The sequence below is a fragment of the Callithrix jacchus genome, chromosome 8 (assembly GCF_049354715.1).
Source record: "Callithrix jacchus isolate 240 chromosome 8, calJac240_pri, whole genome shotgun sequence".
NCBI classification, from domain to species: Eukaryota; Metazoa; Chordata; class Mammalia; order Primates; family Cebidae; genus Callithrix; species Callithrix jacchus.
Window position 1 is genome coordinate 35,878,433 of NC_133509.1, and position 17,977 is coordinate 35,896,409.

The following is a 17,977-nucleotide window of genomic DNA, read 5'->3' on the forward strand; positions in this document are numbered from 1 at the left end:
CTCAGTGAACAGATAACTGTTATCATTTAGATTAAATGGGCTGGGCACAGTGGCTCACACCTGTAAGCCCAGCACTTTGTGAGGCCAAGGTGGGTGGATCATGAGGTCAGGAGTTCAAGACCAGCCTGGCCAACATGGTAAAGCCCAGTCTCTGCTAGAAATACAAAATTAGCCGAGCATGGTGGCGTGTGCCTGTAGTCCCAGCTACTCAGGAGGCTGAAGCAGGAGAACTGCTTGAACCCGGGAGGTGGAAGTGCAGTGAGCCCAGATCGCAGTATTGCACTCCAGCATGGGTGACAGAGTGAGATTCTGTCTCAGGAAAACAAAATAAAATAAAATAATAAAATATAAAAGATTAAATGGTCAAGAAAGGCCTCTCTGAGGAGTAACTGAGATTTAAAGGATGAAAAGAGGGAAATGGCCATGCAAGGAATAGAGTGAAGTACTTTCCAGGTAAAGGAAACATCATATGGCAATACCAAGCCATAAACACCTTGCGGCATTGGAAGGGCTGAAGGAAGACCATCTGGCCAGCTAACCTTGCAGACTGCTTGTGCTGAGCACACACCAGCAGCCTGACGTCAATCAACTGCACTGGGCATCACAGGAGTTCTATTCATCGTTCTGCATTCTCGAACCCCTGCAGTTAGCACTGGGAACAGAAACAACCCGCAAGTGCTCTTCCAAAAACAAACAAACAAACAAACAAAACCCCCCTCAAGTCTATCAGTGTTAAAGCTTTTGGCTTCATTTACATTCCTGGAACAATGGTGGAAGTTACCCACAGCTACTTACAATGTTACAGAAATGTCACCTTCAAGTGCCCAAACCCATGCTCCATTCAAAATGAGGTTTATGCATCCAAGTAGAATAAGGCCTATTTAGATACCATTTTAATAAGGATGCACGTATTACCTACTCTGGATAGCAGAGATATAACTGAAATAATCAGATAGAGCCTTTCCGCAGTAGACACTTACAACTTTTATAATTATGTAAAAAGTTGTTAAATAAATCTAATTTGCTTTGCTTTCACCTTGTTATTCCAGGCCCAAGTGATTCTTCTGATCATTCTTCTCATTGCTATTGCAAACTTCTTCATTGGAACTGTCATTCCATCCAACAATGAGAAAAAGTCCAGAGGTTTCTTTAATTACCAAGGTACGTGGAACACATTGGCTGTTTTTCATTAAATGCTTCTCCATTGCCTTCCTCATCACCATCCCATCACCCCAACCCCAGCCATTGGAATGTCTGGTTCTCCTGTCAAGCTACCTGTGGGTGCAGAAGCCCAAAAGAAATGGCGAGTGTGTTGGGGGAACATAGGAGAGGTAAAACTATCGTTCTTTTCTGAAACCCAGTACTTCACAAAATTTGGGCACACCATAGGCTTTCAAACCAGCAAATCTCTGAGTTGAACTAGTGATAATTCACTAGTGATAAAATGGATAGTAAATTTCTCCAGGGAAGAGCCCGGAGTTGGATTCAGGAGACACAAGGTTGGGTCCCAACACTGCCACTTACCAACTGGACTGAACTCCTGATGTGACTGGGTTTCAGATTTTCCTGCCAAAATGTGGGCGATAATAAGAACTTCCTGAGGGAATTTTGAGAAACGAGTCAGACAGTGGATGTGAAAGTGCTTTGTAAATCTTCTGTTGTTGCTATCAAACAGAGAGAAAGAGAGAGACACAGCTCAATTTGTTCAACCACTGCAGAGTACTACAGTCAAATGTAGTCATTTCATTCCTCCTGCTAGACTTGTTTGCACCTTGCTTTCCCACAGCATTACCCAGTTAAGCATCACTGTCAGGTTTTCAGGCAGAAAAGACTGTAGGAGTTACTTGGTGTAGCATCCTGTGATAACATCACTGAGCATGAAATTTGACTTCTTTTCCTTTTACTCCTTCTATCGGTTCTCGCCTGTCTTTCCCCTCTAGCTTCCTCAAGGATCCACTGCTGAGTTTCTAAATCTTTCCCTTCATTATTGACTCAGTTGTCAGTATTTGTTTCTTTTTGATGTCACATACCCCTTTCTTCCTGATTCTTTTTCTTCAGAGACTTTCTGGTTTGCTTTGCATCTTAACATCCTTTTCCTTTCTGTTATTTTTCCCTCCTTGGCACTCCTGTCAGATTTTTTTCTTGAGGGCTTTTTTCCTATTTTTGCATCCCAGGTTCTTTTGTCCACATTTTTCTTCCTCCTCTTTTCTCTTTTTTCCTTCTGTTGTTCTTCTAGGATGTTTCCTTTCTATTTAAGTAATTTGGTGACAACCTGTGGAATGATATTGTTTTATTAACAAAGCTCCTCAACATAATATTCTCCCATAGTGAGGATTTGATATAAGCATCGAAGATCCAATCTCTGAAAGTGAAGAGTAAAAAGATTAGTACATCTGTAACAAAATTGTAAATCAGACGCACCCTCAAGGTTCTTCAACTACAAAAAAAGGCATAGAAAACCAGTGTGTTGATTGTTTATGGTACTGATGCATGTGAGAATGTAGTTGTGTATGTGTGAGGATGTGGGTGGTGGTGTAATTGCCGGTATTCCAGGGTGGTCATGAGAGAATTCTTCATCTTCTCCTCTTTCAACCTTTTCTAGATGCAAAAAAGTCAGGCAGCCTGGATCTCTGTTGGCACAAAAATTGATTTTTCAGAGCTATGTCACAGAGATCTAAAACCTTATGATGCATATTTTGACTTTTGACAAATATTAACCTAAAGTCCTCAGGAGTACACCATATCTTCAAGTTCATTGCATTTAGACTATAGGAATGTGACTGGGCACTGTGACTCACTCCTGTAATCCCAGCACTTTGGGAGGTGGATCACATGAGGTCAGGAGGTTGAGACCAGCCTGGCTAACATCACTACTAAAAATACAAAATCTTGGCATGGTGGTGAGCACCTGTAATCCCAGCTACTTGGGAGGCTGAGGCAGGAGAAGTGCTTGAACCTGGGAGGCAGAATATGCAGTGAGCCAATATTGCACCATTGCATTCCAGCCTGGGCAACAGAGCGAGACTATAGGAATGTATTTGCATGTAGGGCTAGAGAAGCCAACAGTAACTTAATCTCCTACTCTATGAAAAATGTCTACATGATAATTTTCTTATAATTTATGTTGCAGCATCAATATTTGCAGAAAACTTTGGGCCACGCTTCACAAAAGGTGAAGGCTTCTTCTCTGTCTTTGCCATTTTTTTCCCAGCAGCTACTGGGATTCTTGCTGGTGCCAATATCTCAGGAGATTTGGAGGTATGTTGTTTGCTCTGCTTTGCAGTCCTGGGAGATGGTGGTGCAGTTTATGGGTAGCACAAAAAGCTAGAGAGGTTAAATGTGACCATGTTACCCCATAGATTCAATCTGTAGGTTTCTGCAAGATTTCCTGATGATTTTAAAGTTCTCTCTTTTAATGCCACATTTGGAATTCTATTCCAGATAATTCTTCCAAAAGCTTTATTAAGTGATATCAGAAGAACAGAGTAGTATGATCGTATGACATATTTTCCCCAAATAAGTATAGTTCAGTGAAAAAAATACCAGAACCTCCCTTTCTCTTTTAAACCCAAATGAATGAGAATATGAAACATTCCTATAAAAGTGAAAACAAAACAAAACAAAGGAAGGGAAAATAATCACATTTTCACTTAGCATCCCACTCATTATTTGATGTGAAGTACTGCAAAGAGCCTGGTATGAATTAGGTTACAGGAATATTATAAAAGGACCAGCAACAGTGGCCTAAAAAAGATGCAGATTTTAATGTACAAAATCTAGCTCAGTTGGGCACAGTGGCATGCATCTGTAGTTCCAGCCACTTGGGAGGCTGAGGTGGGAGGACTGCTTGAACCCAGGAGTTTGAGGCCAGCCTAGGCAACACAGCAAGACCCTGATCTCTAAAAAGCAAAATATAAATAAAAATTTTATGTTAAGTCATGCCCATAGGCCATCCAGTGGAACAAGAAAGGTCTGCTCCAAAAGGTAGCACAGGAACCCAGATGACCTCTCTTGTTTCACTGTTACTTTGCGGCTTGCCCTTCATCTGCAGGGTCACATTCCAGTTCATAGGAAGTGGGATAAGCATGTAGAAGGCAAGCAATTCCTAGAACTTGCATGTATTGTTCCCGCTGACATTCCATTGGCCAGAATTTAGTCTTGTGGACTTACCTAGTTGCAAAGAAGGGTGAGAAATGTAGTCTCTATCTGGGCAGCCACATGCCAGATAAAATTTTAGGGAATGCTAGTATTAAAAGGAGGAAAGTGAGGATGTATATCAGGGGACAATAAGCAGTTTCTACCACACACCACACAAATTAGAAGACACAGGTTTGACCTCAACAAATTTATGATCAACTCTGGAAGAGAAGAAATATTTTCAAGACTCATCAAGAAATATGCATACATGAAAACCATATGCATTGTCCAAGTGGGATGTGAAATAACAAATAATTGTTAAATTAATGGGGGATGATTTTCTCAAGGAACTAACCTTTGAACCTAAACATAAAGCAAAGACTGGATGCTGGCTACGGATGAAGACATATAGAGTATTCTAGGCAGAGAGGATAGTCAGGCATGAGAAAACTGGGAACAGTGAGAAGTATCTGACAGATCGACTGAAGAAACCCTGGTGGGGCTCAATCACCTTGAAGGCAAAGGGAAACAGCTGTCTGAGGGACTTGAGCCAGAGGTGCTTGCCCTAGAATGCAACTCCATGAAAGTAAGGACTTTGCCTTTGATTTTGTTCACTGCTGTATCCTCAGAGCTAGTAAAGCCTCAATAAATACTGAGTAAATAAATAAAGGCATTTAGATTTCTTATGTTAGGGGCCACAGTGCTATGGTAAATTCTCCAGCAGAAATATGGCATAAACATATTATGCTGAAGTGTAGAAAGTTAAGAAACTTGTTCAAAATGATTCAAGTGGTATCACTGCTGCATAAAATTTAGCTGTGGATGTTGAACTTCTGGTTTCTCAGCTTTGGAAGAGTATCAGAAGTCATTGATTTAAATCTCTGCAAACTATACGCACACCTTTAAATTAAAGACTATTGTTCTTTCTTTAGACTCCCCTAAAAACTAATTTGTATCAGATGTTTAGTGGTCAGTTCAGCTTAGCTGGCACTCACTGAATGCCTGTTCATACCAGGTACTGAGGAAACAAGGAGCTTCACCCCTCCCTCAAGGAGCTCATAGTCAAAGGGGGAGACAGACTTCCCTTATATGAATTAGAGCAAACAAGAGTACAATCAAGAGCAAAGGAAAGAGAAAGCCACAATTTCCTGTTTCCTCAGAAGAGGGGATACTCAATTCAGATGTTGAGGGATGAACAGGAGTTTGCCAACAGGACAAAGAAGGGAGGAACATTTGGAACAGAAGGAATGGGATTTTTTTTAAGACACTGAGAAAGATGCTACTGATGAGAATTACTGTATGTGCAGAGTGGGGTATGTAATCCTTCATCAATATGTTAATAAACATACTTACAAAGAATTTTCTATGTGCCCTAAGTACTCTGGGAGTAAGCAAAGAAACAGACGATATTACTTCCGTCTGAAAAGACAAGACTTAAAATTCCTCTCTCTCAAAAAGTGTTAACTTGATTTAGGATTGTTATGTTAGTGAAGAACTTTTTATTTATTTAGCAGCCTCTATGGAGAAATCTCTGATTTTGAGTTCATATGTAAAAAACTACAAAGAAAGGCTTGTTAAGATTTTGGAGGCATACATGGTCATAATATTATTGTAGAATGTTGTATTCTTTTTATTTAAAAATACTTTTATGATTTTATAATTAAGCTCAACTTTTAACACATACACTACTGTAAACTATATACTTTTACTCTATACAGAACTCAGGGGTCCTTTTAACTACAGATGGTAGAATTTGGATATTATCCCCCAACTAGCTAGAGACCCTAAGGAGGTTAAACAAAGGGGTAACATGATTAAACATGTGTTTTAGAGAGAACCTGCTAAAAGCTTGTGGAGGGCGGATTGGAAGGTGGGGAACAAGTGTAATAGGTGGAAAGACTGGAAATAGAAAGACTAATTAGAGAATATCATAATGGTCTGGACAAGAGATGACATGGGCCTGATTTAAGGCCATGCAGAGGACAAGAACCAAAGATATCAGCTTTTGTTAAAGTTAGGAAAGGAAATAGAAAAAAAAAAGTTTTTTTACTATGATCCACAGTAAGAAAACATTATACATCACAACCGAGTGCACACTTAGAAAAATTTCCCCAAACGATTCTCTGCTTTACTGCAAGGAATGCCTTCTGATATTCTCACCTCAGTTCTATTGTATTCTTTTAATGCTGGTTGTACCTGTAGAATTGATTCCACATTATAGTAGATGAGGAAAAGAAGCTCATGTTTGTCCATTGAGGTTGAAATGGCAGAGGGACGTGGGATGGCGATGTCTAGTGAGTGGGTAGCTGGATTTATGAGTCTGGAGCTCTGAAAGGAGCAAGGGCAGGACTGGCAGCCATGGCATGGGTGAGTTCATGCAGGTACCTACAAAAGGGAAGAGGGAGGCGGTTTGAGGCAGCGTTGAGGAAGACAGACATTCAAAGTATTAATGGTATAAAGCGAGTCCATGAAGAAAACAGAGACAGAGCTGAGAAGTAGAAGAAATCAAAAGACAGTGGAGTCATGAAAATCCAGAGAGGAGCCTACTTTGAGAGGTAATAACATGGTCACAAGCCAGAGTGTCCAGGCATGTTAAGCTCTGGGAGGTGACAATATGTTGGGAAATGGGGAGGTAACTTCAGTGCTTGTAGATACTATTTCTCTCTGAAAGTGAGACTAGAAACCATAATGGATTCAGTTCCATTTAGGAAACATTTACTGTTTGCACACTATAGGGTAGGCGGGATCCTGAGCCCTGCTCACAGCCTCAGAATCCTCTCCGGAAGGCACTTCTGGCTGCCAACGGCACAACGGCATGCTACAAAGCTCCCTTCCAGAATCCTGTATTTGCTAATAATGCACTAACAGGCAATCTCTAAATAAGTAGCTGGGAGAAGATTTAGAAAATACCCAAGTCTAATCAAGAAAGCTAAGAAGTGATTTCAGAGAAGCAAAGTTAGGATGTGATTGATATACCCAAAAAGCAGGGATCTAATAGATTGCTTGCATTCTGTCCTAAGGAAAAATATAATATTTAATGAAAAAAGGTAAAGAAGGTAAGATTTTGGGTTATTGCTTGTGGATGGAAACTACATTTCAAATGAAAACCCGATAATTTGTCAAAGTCCTTCTGAGCCCTATCTAGAGGAAAGTGAACTAGACTAGGCAATGTGAATATCTGATCATACACTAATGTATCGGCAACCAGATTTCTATGTTAATGTCCAGGATCATGGCTGGGCATGGTGGTCCATGCTTGTAACCCCTGCACTTTGGGAGACAAAGGTGGGCAATTACTTGAGACCAGCCTGAGCAACACGACAAAACAGTCTCTACAAAATACAAAAAGAAATAGCTGGGCGTGGTGGTGTGCCCCTATCATCCCAGCTGCTTCAGAGGCTGAGGTGGGAGGATCACTTGAGCACAGGAAGGTTGAGGCTGCAGTAAACCTTGATTGAGCCACTGTACTCCTACCTGGGCAAGAGGGCAAGAACCTGTCTCAAACTAACAAACAAACAAACAAATAAATAAATAAAATCAGTCTTAGAGTCATGATGGACTCTCATATGACTCCTGTTAAGTCATTTTAGAGCTTGTAGCACACAGATTCAAATAATAGCTGAGTTTTGGGGGTGTTTGTTTGTTTTGAGATGGCATCTCTCTCTGTCACCCAGGCTAGAATGCAGTGGCACAATCTCAGCTCACTGCAACCTCCACCTTGAGGTTCAAGTGATTCTTGTGCCTCAGCCTACCAAGCAGCTGAGATTACAGGCATGCACCACCACATGCAGCTAATTTGTATTTTTAGTAGAGATGGGGTTTTGCCATGTTGGCCAGGCAGTCTTGAACTCCTAACCTGAGGTGGTCTGTCCACCTTGGCCTCCCAAAGTGCTGGGATTACAGACGTGAGCCACAGCACCTTGGCAAAAACTAAGTTTTTGTGTGTTAGGTACAAAACTGCCTTCCATCTTCACATCTCTTATCCATATATATATATATATATAATACACTATATATATATTTTTTTCATTCTTCCCACTGTCAGTTCTTTACATTTTACTCAGATCTCAAGAAATTCTTCATCAACAAAGTAAATTTTGGAGCATAACGTGAATTGGGGGATTCAGTAGGGCCCATCTCAGCTGACTGCCTTCTTTTTCCTTCTGTGTGCTGCCTCATTGCATACACCTGCCACACTGGCAACAGTAGTTTGGAAGGAAGAGACTGGGTGTTTATGTCTCAGAACAAACCATGGTGTAGATATTCCTAGAAGAGTAGGGAGGAATTAATGATCACGAGTGGTTCCAAAGGGCTGACTCACTGCCACGTGGGGCAGGTTTGCTTAATTCAGTTGTGGCTTCCAGTTGTCAAGTTGTGTCTACATTCACTATGCATGACCTTTTTGATGGATTGTTCAGCATATTTAAGTTTTCTTTTTCAAACACAAACTTTGTTTGACTGTATTGATTGCTTATTTGTATTGATGAGTCTAACATGCTCTGGTGGGGGGACTCCTGCCTGCTGAGATTGTCCTTCTTCGATTCAATATTTATTGACTCCTGCTGTATGCCAGGCACTGTCCTGTATAAGTGAAGACATTAAAATTTCTATTTAATAATTCCCAATAAGTTGAATACAGTTCAATATGCTACTTAAAAATTGATTTGCTATGATTTAGCCCCCCCAAATAGGATATAAAATGGCAAATTAAATATGATGTGAACTCAACTCAGTGAATGTATATACAGGTATAAGCAAGAGAAAAGCCCATTTTCTGGTATAAGCTTGAATTTGCCTCTTTCTTTATGCCTGCTTATGAAAATTAAATATCTCCCATTGTAGATATTTCTGAACTAGATTCCAAATAGGGAATTTAAGGAATTGAAGAATTTAGTAATTTTGCTCAGTCAAAAGTGATTTTTTTAAAGGCAAGCTTATGCTCAGTATTAAACAAATAACACACAGAGATATCATCAACACGCCAGATATGTTTGTATATTTTTACCTACAACTTCAAGACATGATACATCTAAATGAAATTTATGGGCGATAAAGAGAAGGATGAGGCCTTGGTGAGTGAACTAACTACTATATTTTTCTATAGAAACTTCCTTCTGGACAGTTAGAGATCTCTTCTGTTCAGTGAAAATTTTACAGGTTTCTTTATTCACTCTGTACACCTTGTCTTTGTCCATAATAAAACTCAAGCCCATCAACTTGCCATTGGTTATATCTTTTCTTAGAATTGCCTCAGGAAGGGTAGCCTAAAAATCTGAAAATATGAAAATGACTCCAAGTGATCTATGGTTCTTACTCTGCTCTGTATTCTTCTACCTCCACATTATTTTTTTACAGGATCCCCAGGATGCCATCCCCAGAGGAACCATGCTGGCCATTTTCATCACCACTGTTGCCTACTTAGGGGTTGCAATTTGTGTAGGTAAGTGGTACATCTCTAGTGTAAGAATGTCAGAATCATGAGGGGTCCAGTTATTCGCGTTTAGTGGGCTTTCAGTGGAACATAAATACAAAGTTTTCTTAAAGGCAGCAATTTTAATTCATTCTTGGTACCTTAATGTTAATGGTTTGGATGCTTTAGGGATTTGAATGCAATTAAGCTATAATACAGGCATCTCTGGGTCAGGGCTTGAGTAAAGCTAATCAGGTTGTCATTCTACCTGAACACAAAGAGGGTCCCATTTTAGTATCCTTGATTATAATCCCACTGCTAAGGAGGCTACCACTTCCGGCATACACTTCCTTTGTTCTAGGAGGCAGGAGAGAAACAGAATAGAGAAAAGAAGTGAAAAACAAAACCATTTAAACTTAAAAACAGCCTGAGGGAAGTATGAAAGATGTGGAATTTGTGACTGTGTCTCATTCTTGCACTACTATCCCTAATATGGAAATGTCACTGTCACCAATTGGCAGAAAATCAGAACAAGACCCAGCTGCTAGCAGTGTGGGCGGCCAGCCCCTGCTTTGTTCAGTGAATAGAAAATATGTGTGCTCACCAGCTGTTCCTGAGGATGACTTGGGTTCCACCTGCTGCCTGCAGCCATACCTCCTCCTGGTCAGGGGCTGCCTCCTACTTTTGCCATAGTAGGAGAGGAAGAAACGTGGTTTCCCAACATTTAGAGAAGAAAACCATCTTTTGTGTACAATAGGGAAAACAGCTCGAGGCTGGACCACTGTGGAAGCCAAAGGGCACATCCCAGTCCTCTTCTGCTTACTGTAGGAGAAATTGAGAAGCTGCATGCACCTACAATTGGTTTCTGGAGATAAAAGCAAAAACTGAACATAAATCCTTCCTGGTCTCACTGTCTCTAATCTGAGGAAATTTGATAACTTTGTTAAAAGTATTGTTGGCTCATGCCTGTAATCCCACTAATTTGGGAGGCTGAGGCCAGAGGATTGCTTAAGCCCAGGAGTTCAAGACTAGCCTGGGCAACACAGTGAAACCCCAGCCCTACAAAAAATAAAAAATTAGCCAGGAACAGTGGCATACACCTATGTTCCCAACTACTTGGAAGGGTGAGGGGGGAGGATTGCTTAAGTCTGGAAGATCAAGGATGCAGTGAGCTGTGATCAAACCACTGCACTCCAGCCTGGGCACAGACTGAGACCATGTGTCAAAAATAAATAAATAGTTAGACAGATGATAGATAGATAGATGATATACTGCTGGGGCATGTCCAAGTTTAGTTACATGCACAGAGAATTTTTTGTTTCATTGCTTTAGGTAATCGCTTTTAAATGATATTGAAACCACTAAAGTTAAATTTCTCAAGTGGTTTTCTTTTTTACTGCAGTTAAAGTGAGGGAATGAGTAAAGTTATAGATCTGATTTCAGAGTTTCTGGTTTTTCCCCTAATGGGTAGAAAAATAAGCATTTCTACACTTTCCCAGCATAGGAGGATAGTCATGGAGTGAATGTCCTGTCATTAGTACAAATAATGGCTCGTGGCCTGGCTTCATGGAAATTTTGAGAGATCTATTACGGAGAGGTTAAAATACGTGATTCAAAGAATTCAGTTCGACATAAGTGAACAATGCAGACAGGTAAAATATGAACGAATAGCTTGACTTTGTAATCGACGTCTACGATTTCCAGCATTCAAGTAGAGGCTGGCAGGCTACCTCTCAGGACTCTGGTAAAAAGGATCCCTGCAAGGATTATTTTAAATGGCTCTTTCAAATAGAATATTCTCTGATTTTTTTTTTTAAGTTTCCCAAATTCAAAGAATGTGGATTTCATGGCTAAGATTAAGGAATCCCATTCATTCCTGTCACTGGGACCTCTCTTAAAGGTATTAGCAAGGCATGAGATCCCACCCTGGGTAGAGTTTGAAAAGCAAAACAGTTTTATTGGTTGATATTTAGTTTGTAAAGTATTTATCCTTCATGTAGTTCAGAAAAGTTTACATATTCTTTACACATATATTCATATATTTCAAAAATTCTATCAAATACATAATGGCAAAGATTAGTTAGAAAAAATTATAGGGGAAAGCTTTATTCACATTAAGTCTGTGTAAGCACAATAAGAATTGGTGAGCAGAGGGAGAAGTAAAAGTGATTAAAATATATATCAAGGGTCTTTTAAATGGCCACAATACCATTTTTAAGAGTCTATCATAGGAGAAAAAGCTTATGTGCAAAGATGTTCATCATGGAATTCTTATAATAGAAAATAACATATATTCAAATGTATGAAAATAATGGAATAGATCAACTGAGATAGATATTTGATCAATATTATTTTACCCTTACCTATGAAATCTGAATATTTTATTCTAAACCATTTTCTTTATTGTTTAAACCATTAAAATTGCATATAATGTAGAACTGTAACTCTGTTTTATAAATTATGCAAGGAATATCATTAGTTGAAAATAAGGGCTGCGTTCTCTTAATTGCTATAATAGAATTCTGTAATGCCACTCCTTGGTTCTCTTGCAGATGAGGAAATAAATCCTTCTGCTTGAAAAATATCTGGTCGGTAGTACCAAGCCAGACATATGTAGTGAGTCTGTATTATGTACAAGGCACAGCCATACAAGTTTTAGGAGATCAGAAATTAAGACTCAGTGTCAACTCCCAAGTCTCTTACCACTCAAATCTAAGTCACAAGAGGCAGTTGAAATGGCAGCCTGTTGCAGACAACGAGAAACCTCGGGACTCAGCAGATGGGAGCCTCCAGTTACCAAGAATTAGTCACAGTGAACAGAGGCTAAGAAATGGACCTGTTCAGACTCAAAGCAAACTATGTTTTCAGAAGAAAACCCTAAGGGACCAGAACCTTATAAAGAAATAACAAGCCACGGTTTTTTCCACAGGGGCCTGTGTGGTCCGAGATGCCACCGGGAACGTGAATGACACCATCATTTCTGGGATGAACTGCAACGGTTCTGCAGCGTGTGGGTTGGGCTATGACTTCTCAAGATGTCGACATGAACCATGTCAGTACGGGCTGATGAATAATTTCCAGGTTTGAAGCAACATTTTGAAATGTTCATTGCTATTATTTTATTTTTAGAATGTCTTATAGAGTAAGACTTTTTAATCTGCAACGAATTGATTATTGACTGACAAGAATCCAGAAAGAAATGACACATGGGAGGGAAAGGAATCATACAGGCATTGTGTGGAAGCAAATCCTGTGGTTACATTTACTGTGGTGAGGAGATAATAGGCATTCGGACCAATTGCATCACCAGGGAGATTTCATCTCCTGGCACTACATGTCTTCCAATCAGTTGGGCAAAATTTCATGGTGGAAAGGAACTTAGATTAGTTAGCACTTGGAATGTATTTCTTTCTTTTATAATTTTAGTTTTTTTCTAGATTCAAGGAGTATCCTATATGTGCAGGTTTGTTACATGAGTGTATTGCGTGATGCTGCGATTTGGGGATTTGAAAGCAGGTAGCCTCTGTTCACTGTGAGTAGTTCACCCAAGTACTAAGCATAGCACTCAATAGCTAGTTTTCAACCTTTGCCATCCTCTGTCCCCAGTGTCTCGTTGCCAGTTTATGTTCATGAGTACTCAGTGTTTAGCTCCCACTTATAAGTGAGAACATGTGGTATTTGGTTTCCCGTTCCTGTGTTAGTTTGCTTAGGATAATGTCCTTTAGCTGCATCCACGTTGCTGCGAGGGACATGATTTTCTCTTTATGTCTGTAATATTCCATGGTGTATATGTATCACATTTTCTTTGTACAATCCACCATTGATGGGCATCTAGGTTGAGTCCATGTCTTTGTTATTGTGAATAGTGCTGCTAATAGGCATATAAGTGCCTGTATCTTTTAGGTTGAATGATTTATTTTCTTTTGGATATATTCCCAGTAAAGGGATTGCTGCAGTCAAATGATAGTTCTGTTTTAAGTTCGTTGAGAAATCTTGGATTGCATTTCATACAAGGCCAACAGCTTAGACAAAGCCTTTGAGGTAGCCCTGGAGAGTCTGGAAGACAAGGCTGAGAGAGAAATTGTGAGTGACAGACTGGAGGTAAATAAGAGGGAAGGAACTATGGAAGTTAGAAAAACTAAGACTTTAAACATATTAATTTGTCTACATGATTGGTGAGCAGAAGGAGAAGTAAATTTGTTGTGAAGGCTTCATTCTTTGTTTTAATAACCCACGAAGAGAAATTAACTCAGCTGAAGTCATTATTCCAAAATATGACTTAAATTGATAGAATCACATCATGTCTCAGAGACAAAATTATGTTTAATGAGCACAGAAGTAGCAAAAGTCTAAAAAGCCTCTGTGTGCAGGAAGAAGAAAGATTACTGGCTGTAAAAGGACTAGTAAAGAGCTGAGCCCTTCCCCAAACCTTATTAGAATACTACTTTCTGCTGGATAGAATTCCCCACCATCAAAGAAACATGGCCACAAAGAACAGAGAAAACATGTCAAAATCCTTGAAACCATTTCCTTCTTTATTCTTTCCAGTATCTTCTGGATATGTGGTGAGCATTTATTATCTTATAAATAACCAAAAAAGCCATTTCTATTTTTAAAAAATAAAATGAAGAATGTGAGAATGGGCTGAGCATGGTGGCTCACACCTGTAATCCCAGCCCTTTGGGAACCCAAGGAGGGCAGATCACTTGAGGTCAGGAGTTTGAGACCAGCCTGGGCAACATGGTGAAATCCCATCTCTACTAGAAATGCAAAAATTAGCCAGGCATGATGGTGGGTGCCTGTAATCCCAGTTACTCAGGAGGCTGAGGTATGAGAATCGCTTGAACCTGGGAGTCAGAGGTTGCAGTGAGCCAAGATTACACCACTGCACTCCAGCCTCAGTGATAGAGGGAGACTCAGTCTCAAAAAACAAAAAATGAAAAAAGAACGCAAGAATGAAAATGAAGCAGAGGAAAAAAAAAATCTAGTTAAAAGCAATTTGCTTATGCAACAGATTCCTCAGAAAGTCCTGACTTGTACCTCTCCTCTCAAGGTCATGAGCATGGTATCAGGGTTTGGCCCCCTCATCACTGCGGGAATCTTTTCTGCAACGCTCTCCTCCGCCCTGGCCTCCCTTGTCAGCGCACCCAAAGTGTTCCAGGTAATACAAGCACAACAGCTTGTGCTTCTCCCTATTGCTGTTTCCACAGAATGTGAATCAAGCTGAAATATTCATTCTCACTGGCAATCATTTTCCATCATTTTCTGAAACAGTTAATGTTTGCATCTGGCTCAAGTGCTATGTCTGCCACATAGTCAAGATCGATTCAAATAATAGAAAGAATGATAAACTGCAGTGTTAACTCGTGCCTCATCTTGTGTATCACTTAATCTTTTCCCCAAATCTTCTCGTTTGAATCACCTAGAGAAAATGACTGTGCATAGCTATAAATGACAAATTTCTCCTCTTCTTTTCCATTAGGCTCTGTGCAAGGACAACATCTACAAAGCCCTGCAGTTTTTTGCAAAGGGATATGGGAAAAACAATGAACCCCTGAGAGGATATATTCTCACTTTTCTTATAGCCATGGCATTTATTCTTATTGGTTTGTAAAGTTTTCTTGTTTTTATTGAAAACCAGAGAGTTCTTCTGATTATTTATAGGGCTTTCCTTTTAGCATGAAAAAATTACCTGTTTTATGTTTAGGATCCCATTTGGGAATATTGGCATCTAAGAAGGAAATGAGAAATCCTTGTGCGTAGAGGGCCTTTGAGGAACTCAAGGTAGACTGGGTTTTAATCTATTCTTTGAATCTGAGTGTTGGAAATCCATCCAACCAAATGCAGCTGAATCCTTCCTCCGACCTGCCTGATATTGTCCAAATCTAGACATAGATGCTGCTGCCATATCTACCATCCTGATGGCTAGCAGAATTGAATTGCCTATGTTGGTGTTCCTCAAACTGTGGTTCACTGACCATCTATATCACAATCACCTGGGGTGTTTGGGGAAGTGCAGAGACTTCAGGCTCAATCCCAGAGTAATGTGAGTCAGATTCTCTGAGGATAAGGAGTCCACATTTCACAAGCTCCTCAAGAGATTCATCGACCACTGGTATTTGAGAGCCACTTACCTAGACTTTAATCTCTGCTTCCTCTCCTCAGGTGATATAGAAACAGCTACATAATCTTGGAGAGGCACATTCATCAACTTTAATTTGCACATTTCTCACTCTTCCCTAAGGCCTCACCTTTGCTGATGAGCATATCAGAGGAAAAGAACAGAACACAGAGGACTTTGGGAGCCACACATAAGCCAGCAGAGACTTCCTCAGCACAGCAGTGCTAAGCAATGAGGGCTCCTCCTCATTGCATATTAAACTCAGGAAGTGACTATAATTCATGAATCCTCATAGCATTTGTATGAGGCTGAAGAGGGGAATTTGTCTCTCTCTGTTAGATTTTTAAAAATTAAATTAAAAGTGATTATACAAAGAGATGTTTCAATTATGTAATTTAGTCTTTAAGATCCCAAATCATTGCCCTGTGCTGCATTTACATGAGAAAGTAACCAAAGTTTTAAAAGTTTTGTGTAAATTGAAATAATATCCTTTAAAATCACTCTTTCAGAACAAGTGGATTGGCTCCACACATAAGCTTCATGGCAGCTGTTTTGCCTACTTTCTTTTTGGTATCCATATTCCAGAATCACACCCAGCTGCCTGCATTTGCATCACGGAGGGTGATAGATGTCTGACCTTCAGATAAAGGATAACATCTCTATGGTTTTTCTTATATTGCCCAGTAAAAAATCCAGCTAGAATTAAATCATGCCAGATGTTTACTTACTGAGGCAAAGTATTTTGGGTGCAGTGGCTCATGGCTGTTAATCCCAGCACTTTGGGAGGCTGAAGTGGGCAGATCATGAGATCAGGAGTTCAAGACCAGCCCAGCCAACATGATGAAACCTTGTCTCTACTAAAAATACAAAAATTACCTTGGTGTGGTGGTGGGCTCATGTAGTCCCAGCTACTACGGAGGCTGAGACAGGAGAATCGCCTGAACCTGGGAGGCAGAGGTTGCAGTGAGCAGAGATCATGCCATTGCACTCCAGCCTGGGCAACAAGAGTGAGATTCCATCTCAAAACTCGTAATAATAATTAATAATATTTTTGGATACCCCTGAGAGGTAGAACTCTCTAGAGATGTGGAAAAGGTATGAATGACAAAGAGTCCTGAAAATCAGCATATATTGGGTCTAGGCAGGGAGATTTCCACAGGGGAGTTTTCGGTGCACTGGTATTTAACTAATATCCTGCAAAGCCTATTTATTGTATACATAGCAGTTAAAAAACACAGGATTAGATGCCTCCAAAAATGCTACAGGGGAGTTAATTGTATGCCCAGTCTCACACCTACCCATCGCCAGTTGAACTTTTTGTAGGTAGAGGTCTCGATTGTCTATTTTCTTACTGGTAGGCTTTTTTATTTCTTACTTTATGGAAACCCTAGCTAAAAGTATGTATGTAGCCCCCAAAGAAAAATGACTAACTTCTTAAACTTTGACAGATGCTCGCTATGTTTTCAATTTCCAAATAAAGTCAAGCTTCCAGACTATAACAGCTGTTCAGCCCCTGGTCTCATCACTCATACGTACATGTTCAATTCTGTTTCTTTTACAGCGGAACTGAACACCATTGCTCCCATCATCTCCAACTTTTTCCTGGCCTCATACGCACTTATTAATTTCTCCTGCTTCCATGCCTCTTATGCCAAATCTCCGGGTAAGCTTACTTTCAAAACTAAAGTATGCCTAAGCAAACAGTTAGTTTGTCTCAATAAAACGAAATAAGTCAGTGAAAAGTGTTCAATCTGTGTTTATATGTTTCCTTATATCCTAGTGGGAAGCGTAAGCCACTTTATTTTGGTGAGTTTGGGGATGATTTTTGAAATAGAAAAAGAATCATTTGAGCAATGGCCTTTTTGACCAACCGTAAAGTCAATTTTCTCCTGTGGTAATAAATTATTCATTGCAAGAGAAACCACATTTATTTCAGCAGTAGAAAAACACCACTATTTATTTCCAGAGTGAAAGTGACCACAGAAGTGGAATTAATGTATATATTTGAAACTTCCTTACTATCAATTTGTTTCCTGCCCATGGTGCAGAAGAGAAGGATGAGTAGTTTCCATAATTACCTGCTGAGCGGAGGTGACACAGATAGGCTGCATTGATGCTGGTGGCATCAGGGCCCCCTTTGGGCTGTGGTTTAGAGTTGTTCAAAATTTCACACCAAAGAACCTTCCCCTTTCTAGTCACTCCTCACCTTTTTTTGCTTCCATTGTCCACTTCAGTTTCTTCTGCCTTCCTGCCAGAATGGAGACTTGTCATTATCTACCTTCAGAAAGTGCTCCACCTTGAGGACTTTT

General features: G+C 40.0%; 1 protein-coding gene across 2 annotated transcripts in view; it reads left to right on the top strand.

Annotated features, from left to right (window-relative positions):
• SLC12A1 (solute carrier family 12 member 1) overlaps positions 1–17,977 on the top strand; it is a 98,706-nt gene that overhangs the window by 23,484 nt on the left and 57,245 nt on the right. For both annotated transcript variants that reach the window (XM_035259601.3, XM_035259600.3), the window contains exons 7-13: positions 1,050–1,161; positions 3,131–3,258; positions 9,493–9,577; positions 12,477–12,628; positions 14,601–14,708; positions 15,030–15,153; positions 17,230–17,331. In XM_035259601.3, coding sequence (XP_035115492.2) covers positions 1,050–1,161; positions 3,131–3,258; positions 9,493–9,577; positions 12,477–12,628; positions 14,601–14,708; positions 15,030–15,153; positions 17,230–17,331 — 811 coding nt within the window. The remainder of the gene's footprint in view (positions 1–1,049; positions 1,162–3,130; positions 3,259–9,492; positions 9,578–12,476; positions 12,629–14,600; positions 14,709–15,029; positions 15,154–17,229; positions 17,332–17,977) is intronic.